The following is a 15,672-nucleotide window of genomic DNA, read 5'->3' on the forward strand; positions in this document are numbered from 1 at the left end:
TGGGTCCCTCAGAGGTGAGGAGGGAGGGGGCTAAGGAGAAGGTGGAAAGTCTCCAGAATGACTACAAAAATCAGCACTTTATTAAACACGATTCTCAGGGGGTGGGGGCTTCCAGAGGCATCACTGTGTTGCACTGTTGAGGCTGGGTGCATCAGCAGGGGATGTGGGGCCGAAAGAAACTATCCAGGACTTGCTGGCCTGCGCTGGGCTTTTTCCGTCTGGACAGGGTGGACACCTGGGATCTTTTGGAACCCTGTGCAGAAGCCGAAGGAAGGAGGTACTGAGGGGGCAACAGAATCTTCTCCTTCCACCCCTCCCCCCACACCACTGATCTAGCTCAGATTCTAGCCTTAATATTGTAAAGCTTCCATCCTGTTACCAGTATCTAACTCTTCGATCAACTCTCTAAAAGGCAGCCTGAGGACTTCCCTGGTGGCGCAGTGGTTAAGAATCCGCTTGCCAAAGCCGGGGACATGGGTTCGAGCCCTGGTCCGGGAAGATCCCACATGCCACGGAGCAACTAAGCCCGTGCGCCACAACTACTGAGCCTGCGCTCTAGAGCCCGCGAGCCACAACTACTGAAGCCCGCACACCTAGAGCCCTACAGCCCGTGCTCCGAAACAAGAGAAGCCACTGCGATGAGAAGCCCGTGCGCGCACCGCAACGGAGAGTAGTCCCCGCGCGCTGCAACTAGAGAAAGCCCGCACGCAGCAACGAAGACCCAACGCAGCCAAAAGTAAATAATTAAAAACAAAAAACAACAAAAAAAACGCAGCCTGAGGCAGTCTTCCTAAGACGTAAAGATGACTCCTCTCTCCACCTAAAATGCTTCAGTGGCCTGGTGTTCACGTCCCTGACTGGCCTGGGCAGGCCCTGCTCACCGCTCCAACTAAACCAAATGCTCACAGCTCCTTGAGTGCTGCAGACTGTACTGTATCCCACCTTTGTTCACACTACTCTTGGGCCTGGAAAGAACATCTTTACAGCTGATTCCCCTTCCAAACCTGGAGAAAATAATTCATTTCTAGGACCCAGGTTACCAGCCACTCCTTCCAATCAGCCATTCCTGATTCTTGCCTCCCAGATAAAAATGATAGCTCCCCACTTCATATCCCACAAAATCTTGTACAAACATTTCACACACCTGTGACACTACTGTCTCCATCATTTGCTCTTGTCCCCTCTCTACCCTGGACCCAGATTGTGAAGCCTGGTCAAGAACTATTTCTCTCGCCCCAGTGAAGTCTGTCGTGGAGACTGTTCACCCAAACGTGTGTCATTTACCTCACTGAAAACCTGTGGATTTGGTCCTGGAGAGAGATGGCTGGGTGAGGGCCAAGACACTCACCTTGCAGGTCCCTGGCTGTTGGCCCTCGTACATGCGGAACACCTAGACAAGAAGAGAGTAGGAAAGTGCAGGGCTGGCATCTGACCCCAAAGAGCCCTCAACTTCATACCCCAGCACCTTTGTTTAAAATATGCTTTTTTGTTTGCTTACATAGTAACCGGTTCACTTAGAACATGTAGGAAACACAAAAAGTACAATGAAGACAACAAAGGTAGTGCCTTTTTCATGGCGGTGGAGACAGCAGCAGTGTGAAACTCCTCCCGGGTCAGCCAGCGAGCTCCAGGTGGTACGATGGTCTCTGGGGTCTGTTCTTCCAGGGCCAGACCGTATACTTGATATGTCAGCTTGATGTGAGAGAAGGTGTGGACCACCTGGGGGGAGCGCCAAGAGGCTGAAACAGACCTGTGGATGTGGCCACAGAAGCCATCATTCCTGGCCCCTCCCCTGCTCACTCACCTGTCCCAGGTGCCGAAGGCGGGTGGCCGGGAGGGGCCCAACCCAACTCTGCAGTTCCCGCAGCAGGGCCTTGCGCTGGTGCTGCCCTGAGGGCTCTGCGGTCACACATGGGAACTCCCACAGTCCTGCCAGCAGACCTGAGAGGGAGGGCAGCCAGGTATCGGTTAGGCTTTAGCTACTGATGCCTCTATTTCGTCCTTGTTGCTCATGCCACCTCCCTGCACTCCCAGGATCAAGGTACCTGAGTTGGGCCTCTGCACCAGCAGAATTCGGGCATCCCCAAGGGCCCTGGGCTGCTCCAGAACACAGGTGGCAGAGCACTCCTCCCTGGGGGGCCTGCGACTGACCTTTCTGGGAAAGTTGGCCACTCCCAGGGTCTGGTCCCAGGGCTCTGTGGGAGGCGCACACAGCTGGCACTGTCCAGTGTTGGGAGCTGGGAACAGAGATCCAAAAGCCCCACTCAGGCCAGGTGGGCTTAGGTGCCAAGCCCAGAGAGCAGGCCTTGGCCCAGCTCTGTAGAATCTTACTCAGACTGTAGAATGAAATGGAATGAGGCGGCTACAGGCAGCTCCTCGACAGTGCAGGGAAGGGCTAGGGCTGGCACTCACCACACTCCTCCACGTCACGACTGCCTGGCAGGCTCCGTGAGGCTGAGAGCTGCTCCCGCTCCACCTGAGAGGCATAGACAGGGCAGGATGTCACGGGGCAGGGGTCACTCCCTAGGACCCCTGACTGCCCCTTCCCCAGATGGCTCACCCTCTGGCGTGCCCGGCACAGGCTCTGCACAGGGCACTGGCTGCAGAGCGGGCGCTGTGGGGTGCACACTGTGGCCCCCAGCTCCATGGCTGCTTGATTAAAGTCCCCTGGCCGGGCTGGCTCCACCAGCTGCTGGGCTAGGCTCCTACAGGAAGGGAACGTTGCTGTGAGCCAAAGATCCTTTGGAGACAACTCTCCCAATCTCCCCCATTACTCCAATATCCTACCAGAGCTGCTGGGAAACAAGGGTGCTGCTGGGATCAGCACCAATGGCTCGGACACGGCATAGCACCCGTACTACGTTCCCATCCACCACACCGGTTGCCTGGCACAGAGGAGTCCAGGAGTCAGCCTGGTCTGGGAGGAAGGAAGGCGGGCACGCACAATATGGGGGTGGGCTATGGGCTCACCTGGCCAAAGGCAATGGAAGCAATGGCTCCGGATGTGTACCGCCCCACACCAGGCAGGAGCCGCTGCAGGGTCTCTGCTGTACGTGGCATGTGGCCCCCTAGCTCCTCTACCACCTGATTGGGATGGGAAGGCTCAAGGTTATAAGATACCTGAGGCCCTGGGGCTCCCACGCCCCCCGCCATCCTCTTACCTTCCGGGCTCCTTCCTGTAGCCGCCGGCCTCGAGAGTAATAGCCCAGGCCAGCCCAGAGCTGGTTTACCTCCTGTGGGTGGGGTCAGAGGTCAGAGGGATCAGAGGTCGGTCCTCGGTAGTCCCCATTCCCCCACCCTAGGGTGGCTCTCACCTCCAGGGAAGCACTGGCCAGGTCCTGCAGCGTTGGCCACTTCTACAGCCCGAAGGCAGGCAAAAAGAGATGAGGCCAAAGGTGAAGGAGGTGGAGGAAGCCTTCTTTATTCCCACCCCAAAGGAGTCATCTGGGGTCTGGACCATGACCCTCCCCTTCGTTCCCTGAAGTCACCTGCATCCATCGGGTATAATAGTTGATCACCGTGGCAACCTGGGTCTGCTGCAGCATGACCTCTGAGACCCACACTGGGGAAGAGGGGTTGGTATGAGGACACTGCTAACCAGCCCTGCTCCTAGCCCACAGACCCAGACCTGAGAGCGTCCAGGCAAAGCAGCCCTGCTCTCAGGAGATGTACTCACCAGCGTATGCCCGCCTGTCCAGGTCCACCTCACCCTCCACCTGCCAGTGAAATCCCAGATGGGCAGTTAGTGCAGAGGGGGCTGGGCACCAGCCTCCCCCACTCCACCGTCCCCGTCCCTCACCCACCTACCCACTTTCTCCAGGGTAGGTCCCGCTTCTCTCGGTCATACCAGCTCAGCAGGCTCTTCCGGAAGACTGTGACCTCAGCTGTGTCTCTGAATAGATGGTACGGGGAGACAGGGGCCTGCAATCTCACCTCCTCCTGCTGCCTGGCCAGGCCTGCTGGAGCCTCAGAAAACTCAGGGATCGTCCTTGCACAGGCTGTGCACCAGCAATCTGGGGCACTGTGGCCTGGTTTCAGTCTGTTCCACTTAAAGCTTCCCCCACCCCCAAGCCCTTGCTTGAGCTTGGGACCTGGAGCCTCTAGCCCTGGGTAGCCTTAGCCAAGTTTCTGGCCTTCATTTTCCCAGGGTGATACCCCTGGCTCCTTTGTCTCTGGGTCATAATGAAAATCCAAGTTTCAGCCAAGCACAATATATACCTGTGCAGGGCCTTCCCACTTACAAAACACTGACAGGCTGATAAACTCATTTGATCCCATGAGAGCCAAGTGAGGAAGGAAATGCACAGACTACTACGCCATGTCACTGGTAAGAAAGCAGCTATTCAGAGCAATTATCCCAAAGCCACAGAGCAAAGTCAGAATTAGAACCTTAATTAGTTCCTTAATGCCTTGATACATACCATGCTCCCTTCCCAGCCTGAATCTGTCCCCTTTCATGGCCAATTAAACCAGCCCCTGAGTCTCTAAGACCAAGCTCCTCACCGTCAGGTGCAGAGGGCTTGGCCTGGCTGCTGCTGAGGGCACGTTTCTCCCTTCCCTCCTGGCTGGATGCCTGCTTCCTGCAACGACTTCGACTTCCCACAGCTGCTCGTGGCTTCCTCATGATTGACTAGAATGGAAAGGCCCAGCCAAAGTAGTCAGTCGCCATGAGGCTGAATCTTAGGGCCCCGCAGAGGGTAAAGCTACCTCCCTCCCCACACCATTCATATAAAGTGTCTAGCTCTTCTCCAGGCACTCCCCAGATGCTCATGGGTTTGTTCTTGGCTGGCTGTGGCACTGAGGTATGACCAGTAGGGCTGAGGTTCTGCAAGTGGCCTCAGAGGGACCAGCATTAGTATAGTCTTGGAGACATAAACAAAATAAGAGGCCAGGGCTGGGCTGAGTCAAGGACAAAAGCCTCCTATGTGGGAGCACCTGTGTATCCCTGGGAGTACAGGTGTAGGTAGGAGGTTTATCTGCTTAGAGATGTAGCACATTTACACTGAAACAGCCTTTAGTAATCATCTAGTCCAAACCCTCATTCTATGGAAAGGAGAAACCTCTGTGATAATGATTTATAACATAAAATGCAAAGGGGGGGAAAAAAAAAAGGAGAAACCAAGGATCAGAGAGGGGAAAGATTTGCCTGAGAGAAGATGGCAAACTGGGGGGGGGGGGGGGGGGGGCGGGGCGGGGCGGGCACGGAGATGAGCTATTTTTATTCCTAATCTTCTCCTGATTTAGTAGATCATAGCCGCCTATCCATTAGTAATGAGAAAACACATCTGGTTGATCTTCACTCTTCCCTTACTGTTCTGGCTGCCTTTAATCTAATATCTAAAAGTAGCTAACAGTTAATGAGTGTTATATGTCAGACCCCATGCTAAGTGCTTTACCAGATTTCTCAATCTCCTGACAACTCCGTGAGGTATGTTCTAGGATTACCTCCATTTCAGTTATAAGGAAACAGGCTTGTGATTAAGCAACTTTTCGATTCAAACTCCGAAGGTGTGCCTGCAGAGTTTGCACCTGGCTATACTGCAGTCCCTGCTGAGCCTCTGGTTCAAACTCTCTCCTCAAACTTTTTAATTCACACCTCATTTTCATCAAAAGAGATTGCTTCCTCCTTCAGAGAAAAGAACGAATGTACAAACGTACCTCCATCTGCACTTTCCTTCTCGTTTATCCCATTATATGGAGGAATGTTCCCTCCTCCTCCTCCAATCCCTTCCACAAGACCCACCCCCTCCACTTCCTAGCCAAACTTCCTTAACCAAACTCGCTGACTTCCATCATTCATTCTACAATCCGTTCTCTGAAGACTAAAGCAATCTTTTAAGACATGGTCATGTCACTTTTTTACTTAAAACCTTCAACAGCTTCCCATTAACTCATTAAACAAATATTTATGGAGCAGTTTTAGGCACTTGGAATACTTCAGCAAATAAAACATCAAAGGTTCCTGGAGCTTATACTATTATTATTTTTTTAATTTTATTATTTGAAGTCTATAGACGGTTTGTTTTATTTTTTGGCCACACTGTGTGGCATGCAGGATCTTAGTTCCCCAACCGGGGATTGAACCCGTGTCCCCTGCATTAGGAGCATGGAATCTTAACCACTGGACCACCAGGCAAGTCCCAGAGCTTATGCTCTAATGGGAAATAAATAATGCATACAATCAGTAAATTATATAGGATGTTAGGTGATAAGTACTAGCATAAAGAGGAAAAGTAGAGCAGTGAAGGCGATGAGTGGGTAGGGGTTTGGGAGTGTTGCAATTTTAAAGAAGGTGCTCAAGGTGGGCCTTATTAAAGTGATATTTGACCAATGACTTAAAGCAGTTGAAGGAGTTAGCCATGTGAATGGATACCTGTGGGAAAGGCATCCTAAGAAGCTAGTGCAAAGGCCCTAAGGAGGCTGCCTGGTGTTTGTAGAACAATGAGGAAGCCAGCATGGTTAGAATGGAATGAGGAAGGGGGGAGGAGTTGATGAGGTCAGAGAGGTAAAGAAAGTGGAGAGCCTAGGACTACAAAGTACTATGTAGGCCACTGGGGAGGGCTTTGGCTGTCACACCCATTGCTCTTAGAAGCCAATCCTCTTAATATAAGCTTTGTAGGCTCCAACAAGCCCCATCCCCCTCGCTCACTATGCAACAGCCATGTTGTCCTGAAATAGTTGGTTCAAATTCCCCAAGTGTCTGTCCTCCTTGAGGCCTCACCCAATCCATTTCCTCTGCTTGGAGAGCTCTTCTATGTTTTACCTAACAGTTACTCATTTTTCAGGTCTTGACTTAAATGTCCAAATCAGATCCCCCCAGTCTTACCCTCTTGTGTACTTCTCCATTGTTGCTCTTATACCAATTTTAATTTCATATTTATTTGTGATTCTTTGATCAGTGTCTGCTTCCCCCACTTAACTGTAAAACTCCATGAAAGCAAGGACTGGGTATCTTTTGTTGGCTGTTGTGTCCCCAGAGCCGAGCACGGTGCCAGGCAAATTGTATATAATACTTGCTAAACTAATTTGGGATGAGGGATAGTAAAAGGAGGTTCCCCTTTTTCCAGAATGGGAAAAATCCAAACAATTCAGAATAATGAGAAGACTCAAGAGAAAGGTTGAAGATGAACTGGAAACAGCAAGTAAAGAGATAAAGGGCTGAATCCTTGGTGGGAAGCAGAGCCCTTGGGAAAGGGCTACTCTACGGTAGGGACAACTCTCACGGTAGCAGGAATCATGTCCAAAACCCCTCAAGGTCAACTACATCTCCTAATTACTTACAATCTGTCCCTGCCGGAGGCTTAATTCAAATCCTTATTATCACGCGCACGGATTGTTTCACAAGTGTTCCTGCTAGCCGGTCGCTCTCACCCTCCGCAGCCTCATCTCCTGTCTCCGTCCCGGCTTCTTTCACTTCCTGGAACGCCGTGAGCTCTCCACCCTCCCTGGCAGCTTGCCCCTTCCCAAATATCCTTCTTTCCCCTACAGTCCCCGGTCTTTGTATAACTCCTACGCGTGCTTTAAGCTTAGCTCAGGCAGCGCCACATCCTCTGGGGATCCCCACCCCGGGGCCGAATCGATGAAGACAAGGTAACGCGAAGGCCCACGGTCCCACTGCGTGGTACGCAAAGAAAAAATTACCTCCCGCGCGATCTCCAGCGCCCAGCTCCCTGACGAACTCCAGGGGGCGTGGCTCCGGCCAATCCGGGCGGTGAACCGGCCCCCGCCAGCCAATAGGCTCCTAGCGCGCGCCAGACTGGCTTCACCGCGCCAGACCCGGGAGGTCTGAACGGAAGTCCGACCAGTCGGCGACTCCGGGGGCGAAGCCCCACCCCGTCCCCGACTGCAGGAGCGGAGTGAGGAGACGAAGAGGAAGTCCTGCGTGCGCACTGACTATACAAGCGAGGGACCTCGGTGTCATGGCCGCCGACGGTGACGATGGCGCAGCCTCAGCTCCAGCCGTCTCTGACGGTGAGTGGCTTCCCAGGGGCCGCTTTAAAAGCCTGTGCGCTCCCGGGGCGGGGAGGGTCTCGGGCTCGTAGTTCTAAGAAACCGATCTCAAGTTTCAGAGGACTAGCGCCTTCTTTCTGAACCAGCCACGAGGAGACTACAAGTCCCGGTGTGCACCGCGGTTCCGCCTGCAAAAGCCTGGAGTCTTGGGCGCAGGGCATGTGGGGGCATGTCGGGAGTTGTAGTCTGGAGCTCATGGCTCTGTTAAGTGGGGGAGGTTGGGAGTTGTGGTCCACAGGAAGTGGGACGGATTGGGGCGTTATTTATCATGCTCTGGGGCATACTGGCTACTGCCGCCGCTTTCGGCCATGAACGGTAGTATAGAGCCTTTGAGATATTAAAGGAGCCGAAGTCCTCAAGCCTTGCAAAATATTTCCTGCAGGATGTGAGGAAAAGGAACCTCACAGATCATCTAGTCCTACCTTCCTCTTTTACAGGTTTTGATGCTGAGGGGGAAGAAATTTTCCCAGAGTCTCACATAAGCCACTGGAAGACCCAGGCTTTCTCTCCCCAAATTCAGGACACTGTTCACTCCAAGGCCTGTGTATAGAGCATATGTGATACGCTTGAGGAGAAAGCTGCCATTTCTTGCCTTGAGGGAAACTGCCCCTGCCCCCACCCCCAGCCATGGCCTAGCTTGGTATCTTTCCTCTTAGGCCCTTGCCTGAGCATTAACATCCATCACCCTCCTTATCCCCAGGTGGTGCCAGCCAAAGCACAAAATCTGGGGAGGAGCTAGTAGTCCAGGTTCCCGTGGTGGATGTGCAAAGTGACAACTTCAAGGAGATGTGGCCATCCCTCCTGCTGGCCATAAAGACGGCTAGCTTTGTGGCTGTGGACACGGTGAGAGTTGGGAGTTGGGAGAGCAGGTGGTTGTGAGAAGGGCTGGTACTGTGGACCTAACACAACTCTCCCTTTACTGCCCCATAGGAACTGAGTGGGCTTGGGGACAGGAAGAGTTTGCTGAACCAGTAAGTATAAGCCCTGATCTCTGTAGTCCTAGCCTTGGCAGGAGGGGCAGACCTCAACCCTGGAGTGGAGGTCACAGTCCTGGGTGGTTTGGGTCTTTCATGAAGCTAACTCCCAGCCACAGCCACCCCCAAACCCAACCCCAAGGTGCATCGAGGAACGTTACAAGGCCGTGTGTCATGCTGCCAGGACCCGTTCTATTCTCTCCCTGGGCCTCGCCTGCTTCAAGCAGCAGCCAGACAAGGTATGGGCTGATCTCACCTGCATCCCAGGTCTGTGGCTGGGGGGAGGAGGGTTGAGATCCTGGGGAACATCAGCTATGAGGTTTTTTTCTCCCAAGGCTGGATGTAGCAGAATCTCTTCCTCTCCCAGGGTGAACACTCATACCTGGCCCAGGTGTTCAATCTGACCCTGCTGTGCATGGAAGAGTATGTCATAGAACCAAAGTCTGTGCAGTTCCTGGTACAGCATGGCTTCAACTTCAACCAGCAGTACGCCCAGGGTATCCCCTACCACAAGGGCAATGACAAGGTAGGCCTCCAGCCTAGAGACTGCCCCTTCTGTGACTTCATTTCTTACTACTCTAGGCTGGGTGCATGGGGAGGATCTGCTTCTTGGGGAGTATGGGGAATCACTAGTGACAGAGCTAGGGAAACAAGACTGTTACACTGGTGAATAGCATTGAATTAGGTGAAAGCAAGGGAGAGCCTTCCAGGTGAGGGAGCCTGGGATAAGTGTCCTGCAAGGCTCCCTAGGGGACTCTGTCCTTCCTGATGACCCCTTTCTTTCCACCCAGGGTGATGAGAGCCAGAGCCAATCAGTGAGGACACTGTTCCTGGAGCTAATCCGGGCCCGCCGGCCCCTGGTACTACACAACGGTCTTATAGACTTGGTGTTCCTGTACCAGAACTTCTATGCACACCTGCCTGAGAGCTTGGGAACCTTTACTGCTGACCTATGTGAAATGTTCCCAGCTGGCATTTATGACACCAAATATGCTGCTGAGTTTCACGCCCGCTTCGTGGCCTCCTACCTAGAATATGCCTTCCGGAAATGGTGAGGAACTGGTTGAGAGAATGGGGTGGGGCTTGGTATAAATTTGACTATTTCATTCACTTAAGATATTTAGTGAGCACTTATCATGTGCCAGGCACTGTTTTAGGTGCTGAGGGTTCAGCAGTGAACAAAACAGACAGAAACCCTTACTCTCATGGAGCTTATATGCTAGTGAACCGATACCCTCTTGCGATGTTACAGTGAGCGGGAAAATGGGAAGCAGCGGGCAGCTGGCAGCCCACACCTCACCCTGGAGTTCTGCAGCTATCCTTCTAGCATGAGGGCCCATATTGACTACCGCTGCTGCATGCCCCCTGCAACCTACCGTATTCATTCCACCAGCATCTGTGACAACTTCTCGGTGAGAGCACCTGCCCATTTCCTGGGGGAGGGACGTTTGATGCCTGGAACCCCTCTCTAAGCTTTTTTCCTACCTCTAGGCCTATGGCTGGTGCCCCCTGGGACCACAGTGTCCTCGGTCCCATGACATTGACCTTATCATTGACACTGATGAAGCTGTGGTGGAGGACAAGAGGCGACGGCGACGACGTAGGGAGAAACGGCGGAGGTCTTTGTTGGGCCTGCCTGAGAAACAGACTTCTGGGGAAACTGAGGATGGTCCTCCCACCAAGCAGGTCTGTAGGGTTGGCCTCAAGCCTGAGGAAATTGAGCAGGAGGTGGCTGAGGATGAGACTGGGAACCAACCTGGCTCTGAGCAAGGTCACAAAAATGACTTGGAGATGGAGCAGAGAGCAGCAAGGCCTGACACAGCTGACATGGCCAGCTCGGAAGCTCCAGAGAGTCAAGTCAGTCCTAACCCAGTGCCTGGGGATGGACTGCATCGGGCTGGTTTCGATGCCTTTATGACGGGTTACGTGATGGCCTATGTGGGAGTGGGCCAAGGACCCCAGCCCTGTAACTCTGAACCATGGCTACCTGAATGCCACAACAAGGTATACCTGAGTGGCAAAGCTGTCCCCCTCACAGTGGCTAAGAGCCAGTTCTCCCGTTCTTCCAAAGCCCACAACCAGAAGATGAAGCTGGCTTGGGGCAGCAGCTGACCCAACTTCACTCAGCGCCCAGGAAGAGAAGCTGAGGGTGGAACAGAGGGGTCTGGATCCCTCTAGCCTGTGAGTGTCCTACTCCTAACTACTAGGGGGTGGGGACAGGGTCCTGGCAGAGATACTGCTGCATCACTCCTGGACCTTTGCCTTTATCCCAGAGGATGAGGAACAAGGATACAAGTAAGAAGGCTGACCAGCACCTGTAACACAGACTTTATTCATTTTTAAATCTCAAAGTGTCCTGGGAAAGTTAAAAAAAAAAAAAAATCAACAGAAACAAGATATGAAAATATTTGACCAGCTTCATCTTTGGTTATTTCTTATTGCGGCTCTATAAGGACAGACTCTTCCCATAGCTCCGGCTGTAGCAGAAAGGGAAGAAATCAGTCCACGTATAAACCATTTAACCAACTGGGTGTATCACGTGTTGACATATACATAGAGCAGGCCCTAGGGCCTACAAAACCAGCCCTACTCCCAACACAAAGTTGAAAGTTTTATAGGGCAGAACATTAAGACTCCTTCATAAATATGAAAATAGATTAATCAACTGGAAAAGATCTTTGAATAGGTTAGCTGAGAGCCATGACCACCACTCTGCCTTGCCCTCCCCTTGCATAGAAATGTAGTGACGTGGTCTGACCGTGCAGTAAGTGCAAACAGCAATTATTCAAGTGTCTTAAACATTCTGGCAAGAAGCACCCCAGTCTTCAGGTCTGAGAAATAGCCATGCCCTTTATGGTCTCCTGGTCAGCTCCAGGTTGCATCCATTTTAGCTTGTATGCCCCAGGAAAGGAAAGGAGACAGACCTGGGATAGGAGAAGAACCTGGGGTAATAGCTGCCTGCCAGTGCACACTAGAACTAGGAGTCCTCTGGTCCTATCTGGGGAAGTCTGGGTGAGGGCCAGAGCTCCTTGCTGTATTTCAGAGGCTTGGTATTAGCTGTTTGCCCTAACTAGGAAGGCGTCTCACTGCTGCCTCACCTCATACACAGCCATTGGGCACTGGGAACCCCAAAGTTGAGCCTGTCTTGGCTTAGCCTGCCTGCTCTGTGGGCCCCAGGGAAGAGTCAAGGCTCTGCAGCAAGGGGGCCCTGTGGCTTCAGCTGAAGGTCCATCCCCAAGGTGAGGTGGGGATTAACGCCCCTCACCCATCCTGCTCTCCCTGGGTTTTCAGGCCTATGCCTGAGACAGAAAAGGGGACTGGAGCCAAGTCTCTTGGCCTTTCTTCTACCTCCATCTCCTCAGAGGCACCTGCAAGGCATGGACTGGCCCCCTGAGACCTGGGCCCAAAACCGTTTTTTTCCTGGGGACTGGAGCAGTCCATGGCTTCATGGGCTGGAGCAGCTGGTAGGGCAGATGCTCGGAATGGTGGGATCTCCCTTACTCTGTACTTGTGACTACTGAGGCGTGGTAGGGGCCCATCAGATAGTGATTCTTCTCGGCCCATAAATGGACAAGCCTCTTGATGCAAGAACTCTGGTGAACTAGGCAAAGAACGCCACCGGCGAACCGGTGGGGCGAGGGGCTCCTGCCAATCAGCCATGGGCATAGTTCCAGGCCCTGGTGCATCCAGGTCAAATACCAGGGAGATGACAGACTTGCTGGGCAGGTCAAAGAACTTGACCTTGCCACCTTTGAGGTCCTGGCGAGCACTGAAAGGGTTGATTTTGGGGGCTCGGGCAGCATCACCTCGTTGTGGCTGGTAGTAGGGGTCCAAGACATTCACTGTACGTGGGGGCTTACTGGAGAAGATGTCTGACTGGCTTCGAGACAGCCAGATAGTACGTCTTGGGCGTGGGGACTTGGGAGGGATCTTGTCATCCAGTAAGCTCAGTCGCTTCACCCCAGGTCCTTTCTCCAAGAATCCTGAAGAATAGTGAGTCAAGTCAGGGTTACTCTCACTAGTCATAAAAAATAGAAGCAGCACTTCATACCACAAAGTGTCACCACTCAGGAAAGCAAAGTAAGTACCATTGCCCATTGCACCAATGAGAAAACAGACTCAGAAGGGAGGCAATATGCCAGCCCACAGCTCCAGGACTTTTTCAATCATCCCCTGCTCCTTTGCCTTTCTTCTGGACATGGGATCCTGTAATCACAGCCCTAGAGGGAAATCCCCCTCCCCCACCATCCTAATATCCTCCCTTGGGGTCAGGTTGGACACTCTGGTCTAATCTCTTACCTTTGGCTGTGGACTGCAGCTTCCCGTCCCTCTCCAGCTCTTCCTCCTGTAGGCGGCTCAGAAGTTCCTCCAAGATCTTCCCAATCTCCACAAAGGATGGGCGCAGTTTGGGGTCCATCTGTAGTCATCCACACCAGCCATTAGCCCTGCCCTCCCATCTTCCATCCCAAGGATGGCATTTGAGTCTGTCTGGCATCTTTTTGAGATTCAGATGTGCATCTAAGAGATCTTTTCTGAAGGCCCCAGACCACAAGAGTGAGTCCCAAAATTAAGGTCAGGGAAGATGCTATTGTCTAATATCCTCCCCTATCTCAGCAGCCTTTCTGTATATGTCTTATCCCCTTGTTTGGCAGAGAACCCTCCAAAAGGGTATGTTCACATTGGTTGGTTCTATTCTTTGTTGAGTTCTGCAGCTAACATGTTTCTGGAAGCTACCTGGACAAGGCCCAGCTACCCCCTTAGTCATAACAGGTAGGTCCAACCCCAGAGCTATATAAAATAAAGGCTAACAAGAGCTTTTCTCACGGGTCTTGGACCAGCTGGACACACAGTCCAACTAAAATCTGACCAGAGCTCCATCAATATCTAAGGCAAGGGGTGGTAGGTCTACACTACAAGCTGAGGACAGGATAATACAAAGCAATTTTCCTTTCCTTGGTCCAAGGCTCTGGACCAGAGTCTGGCAGGCCTAAAGGAGGGAATGTGGGCACTGTCACTCATCAGTGAAAAACAGGTCCCTGTAAGGCTAATTAGCAGCCTCTCCCTAAAGTCCTAACCAGGTGAACAGGGTTCAGCCAGCCCCAACCAAAGCCAGGAGGAAAAAGATACTCACATTACAACAGTTGAAGGTGAGCTGCAGAAAGTCTGGGGGACAGTCTCCCACCATGTGCTGGAAAGCGTCATAGTCCAGCCCGAAATTCTGTGGATGGGTATAGAGGGGAAGGACCAGGGGACATTGGTAGCCAGGTCATGAATCCCTCCACCCATCCTGGCCTGCTCAGGAGAGTCTGGGAACTGCCCCAGAGAAGTAACCACAGACTAAGTTCCAGCAACTCCACCCAAGAAAAAAACAATTCCATGGCCTCAAAAGCAGCCCCATCCCAGTGGCACTGATCCCCATCCTGGAGCTCACCTCTGTTCGGGGAAGATAGTCTGGATCAGCCTGTATGCGGGCGATGATCTCACAGAGGATGATACCATAAGAGAACACGTCCGCCTGGTGGGAATTGAGATCTCAGTTTCCCTCTCAATGGGGTGAGAGGTGGGGTTTCTGCCCCTCATGTCCACTAGCCCAGGCCTGGGCCCTATTGTCCATATTTCATTCAATTCATTCACTAGGCAGCTGACAGGTACCAGCCCTGTTTCTGGCACGAAGGATGTAGATCCTCACCCCATACGTGAAGTGTGACTCAGGACACTTTCTGCTAAGAATGGATTCTACAGAGAACCAGACCTTGGGGTCCCCAGACTCACCTTTTCATTGTAGGGCTCATCTCGGAGAACCTCGGGTGCCATCCAGAAGGGTGAGCCCACCACAGCCAGCTTCTCACTCCCCATGCTGTGGGGTGAGATTACATGGAAAATGAGCTTGCCACTGGCAGGTGCAATGAGATATCTGACCACTGGGAATTCCTCTCCCCCAAGGATGGGCACACACTAGAATTGACTGAATTTAGGGAGCTGAGGTTGGGCTGTGACCAAGTCCTGGCCGCTGAGGAGGAAGCTGGAGTCTTCCCTTTGCCTCAGTCCCTTCTGTGACCCCAGCACCCATTAAGGCTACCCACCTGACATCAGGGATCTTCTCAGCCAGGCCAAAGTCACCTACCACTGCAGAGTAACCATTCTCATCCCTCTTTATCAGGCAGTTCTAGGGTTCCCAAAAAAGAAGACAATGTGGCTCAGAAGTGGGACCAGCCAGCCATAGACTTTACCACCACCCCTCCCTGCCACAGGGCACCTTGTCCTCTGCTCCTTGGTGAAACCACACTCTTGGGCTGACCCCCGTGGTCAGACTTGGGGGCTCTGATAGCCATGTGAGATGAGTTAGGCCTGGATCTTTGGTGGCTGCCCTAGGACTATATCATGCTCCAAACAAATATTTATCTTACTTTCTATGTGCTAGGCATGGTTCTAAGTGTCTGAGATACCTCAATGAACAAAAACCCTTGTCCTCTTGGAGCTTACAATCTAGTGGAGGAAGACAGGCTATCATCAGGCCCCTGGCCTCCCTTCATCCTTCCCTCAGAACACAGAGACCCAAGGCCAGGTCTGATCTTGCCAAGTAATGTAAGCACAGGACAAGTGCCCAAGCCTACACCAACTTTCACTGCCCACAAGATCACAACCAACCTCTTCTCTGGCGTTAAAATTCCATGATCTCTGGGACTTC

General features: G+C 52.5%; 3 protein-coding genes across 3 annotated transcripts in view; 1 reads left to right on the plus strand and 2 right to left on the minus strand.

The window, feature by feature from the left end:
• Positions 1-58: 58 nt before the first annotated feature.
• On the minus strand, positions 59-7,617 carry MUTYH (mutY DNA glycosylase). Its single transcript, XM_068539764.1, is given in 17 exon segments — positions 59-159; positions 161-253; positions 1,349-1,390; positions 1,567-1,719; positions 1,805-1,941; positions 2,046-2,237; positions 2,413-2,476; positions 2,561-2,705; positions 2,788-2,885; positions 2,971-3,084; positions 3,162-3,233; positions 3,315-3,356; positions 3,489-3,562; positions 3,677-3,716; positions 3,808-3,956; positions 4,504-4,630; positions 7,282-7,617. Coding segments are annotated over 16 exon segments (1,575 nt in total). The 5' UTR covers positions 4,625-4,630; positions 7,282-7,617; the 3' UTR covers positions 59-120.
• A 150-nt stretch (positions 7,618-7,767) lies between these two features.
• TOE1 (target of EGR1, exonuclease) lies at positions 7,768-11,399 on the plus strand. Its single transcript, XM_068539765.1, has 8 exons — positions 7,768-7,971; positions 8,711-8,853; positions 8,941-8,981; positions 9,127-9,223; positions 9,352-9,510; positions 9,776-10,035; positions 10,237-10,396; positions 10,476-11,399. Exons 1-8 carry the CDS (start codon positions 7,920-7,922, stop codon positions 11,094-11,096), a joined length of 1,533 nt encoding a protein of 510 aa, XP_068395866.1. The 5' UTR covers positions 7,768-7,919; the 3' UTR covers positions 11,097-11,399.
• The window catches only part of TESK2 (testis associated actin remodelling kinase 2), a 133,151-nt gene continuing 128,784 nt past the window's right edge, over positions 11,306-15,672 (minus strand). The window contains exons 6-11 of the mRNA XM_068539763.1: positions 15,068-15,150; positions 14,757-14,841; positions 14,416-14,499; positions 14,116-14,202; positions 13,284-13,401; positions 11,306-12,967 (exon numbers count right to left, since the gene is read on the minus strand). Coding sequence (XP_068395864.1) covers positions 12,246-12,967; positions 13,284-13,401; positions 14,116-14,202; positions 14,416-14,499; positions 14,757-14,841; positions 15,068-15,150 — 1,179 coding nt within the window. The 3' untranslated portion in view covers positions 11,306-12,245. The remainder of the gene's footprint in view (positions 12,968-13,283; positions 13,402-14,115; positions 14,203-14,415; positions 14,500-14,756; positions 14,842-15,067; positions 15,151-15,672) is intronic.

The sequence above is a fragment of the Eschrichtius robustus genome, chromosome 3 (assembly GCF_028021215.1).
Source record: "Eschrichtius robustus isolate mEscRob2 chromosome 3, mEscRob2.pri, whole genome shotgun sequence".
NCBI classification, from domain to species: domain Eukaryota; kingdom Metazoa; phylum Chordata; class Mammalia; order Artiodactyla; family Eschrichtiidae; genus Eschrichtius; species Eschrichtius robustus.

Coding starts and splice junctions, on each gene's coding strand:
- TOE1 (XM_068539765.1), top strand. CDS start 7,920: ATGGCCGCCGACGGTGACGATGGCGCAGCCTCAGCTCCAGCCGTCTCT. Junction 8,982..9,126: donor AGGAAGAGTTTGCTGAACCA/GTAAGTATAAGC, acceptor CCCAACCCCAAG/GTGCATCGAGGAACGTTACA. Junction 9,511..9,775: donor ACCACAAGGGCAATGACAAG/GTAGGCCTCCAG, acceptor CTTTCCACCCAG/GGTGATGAGAGCCAGAGCCA.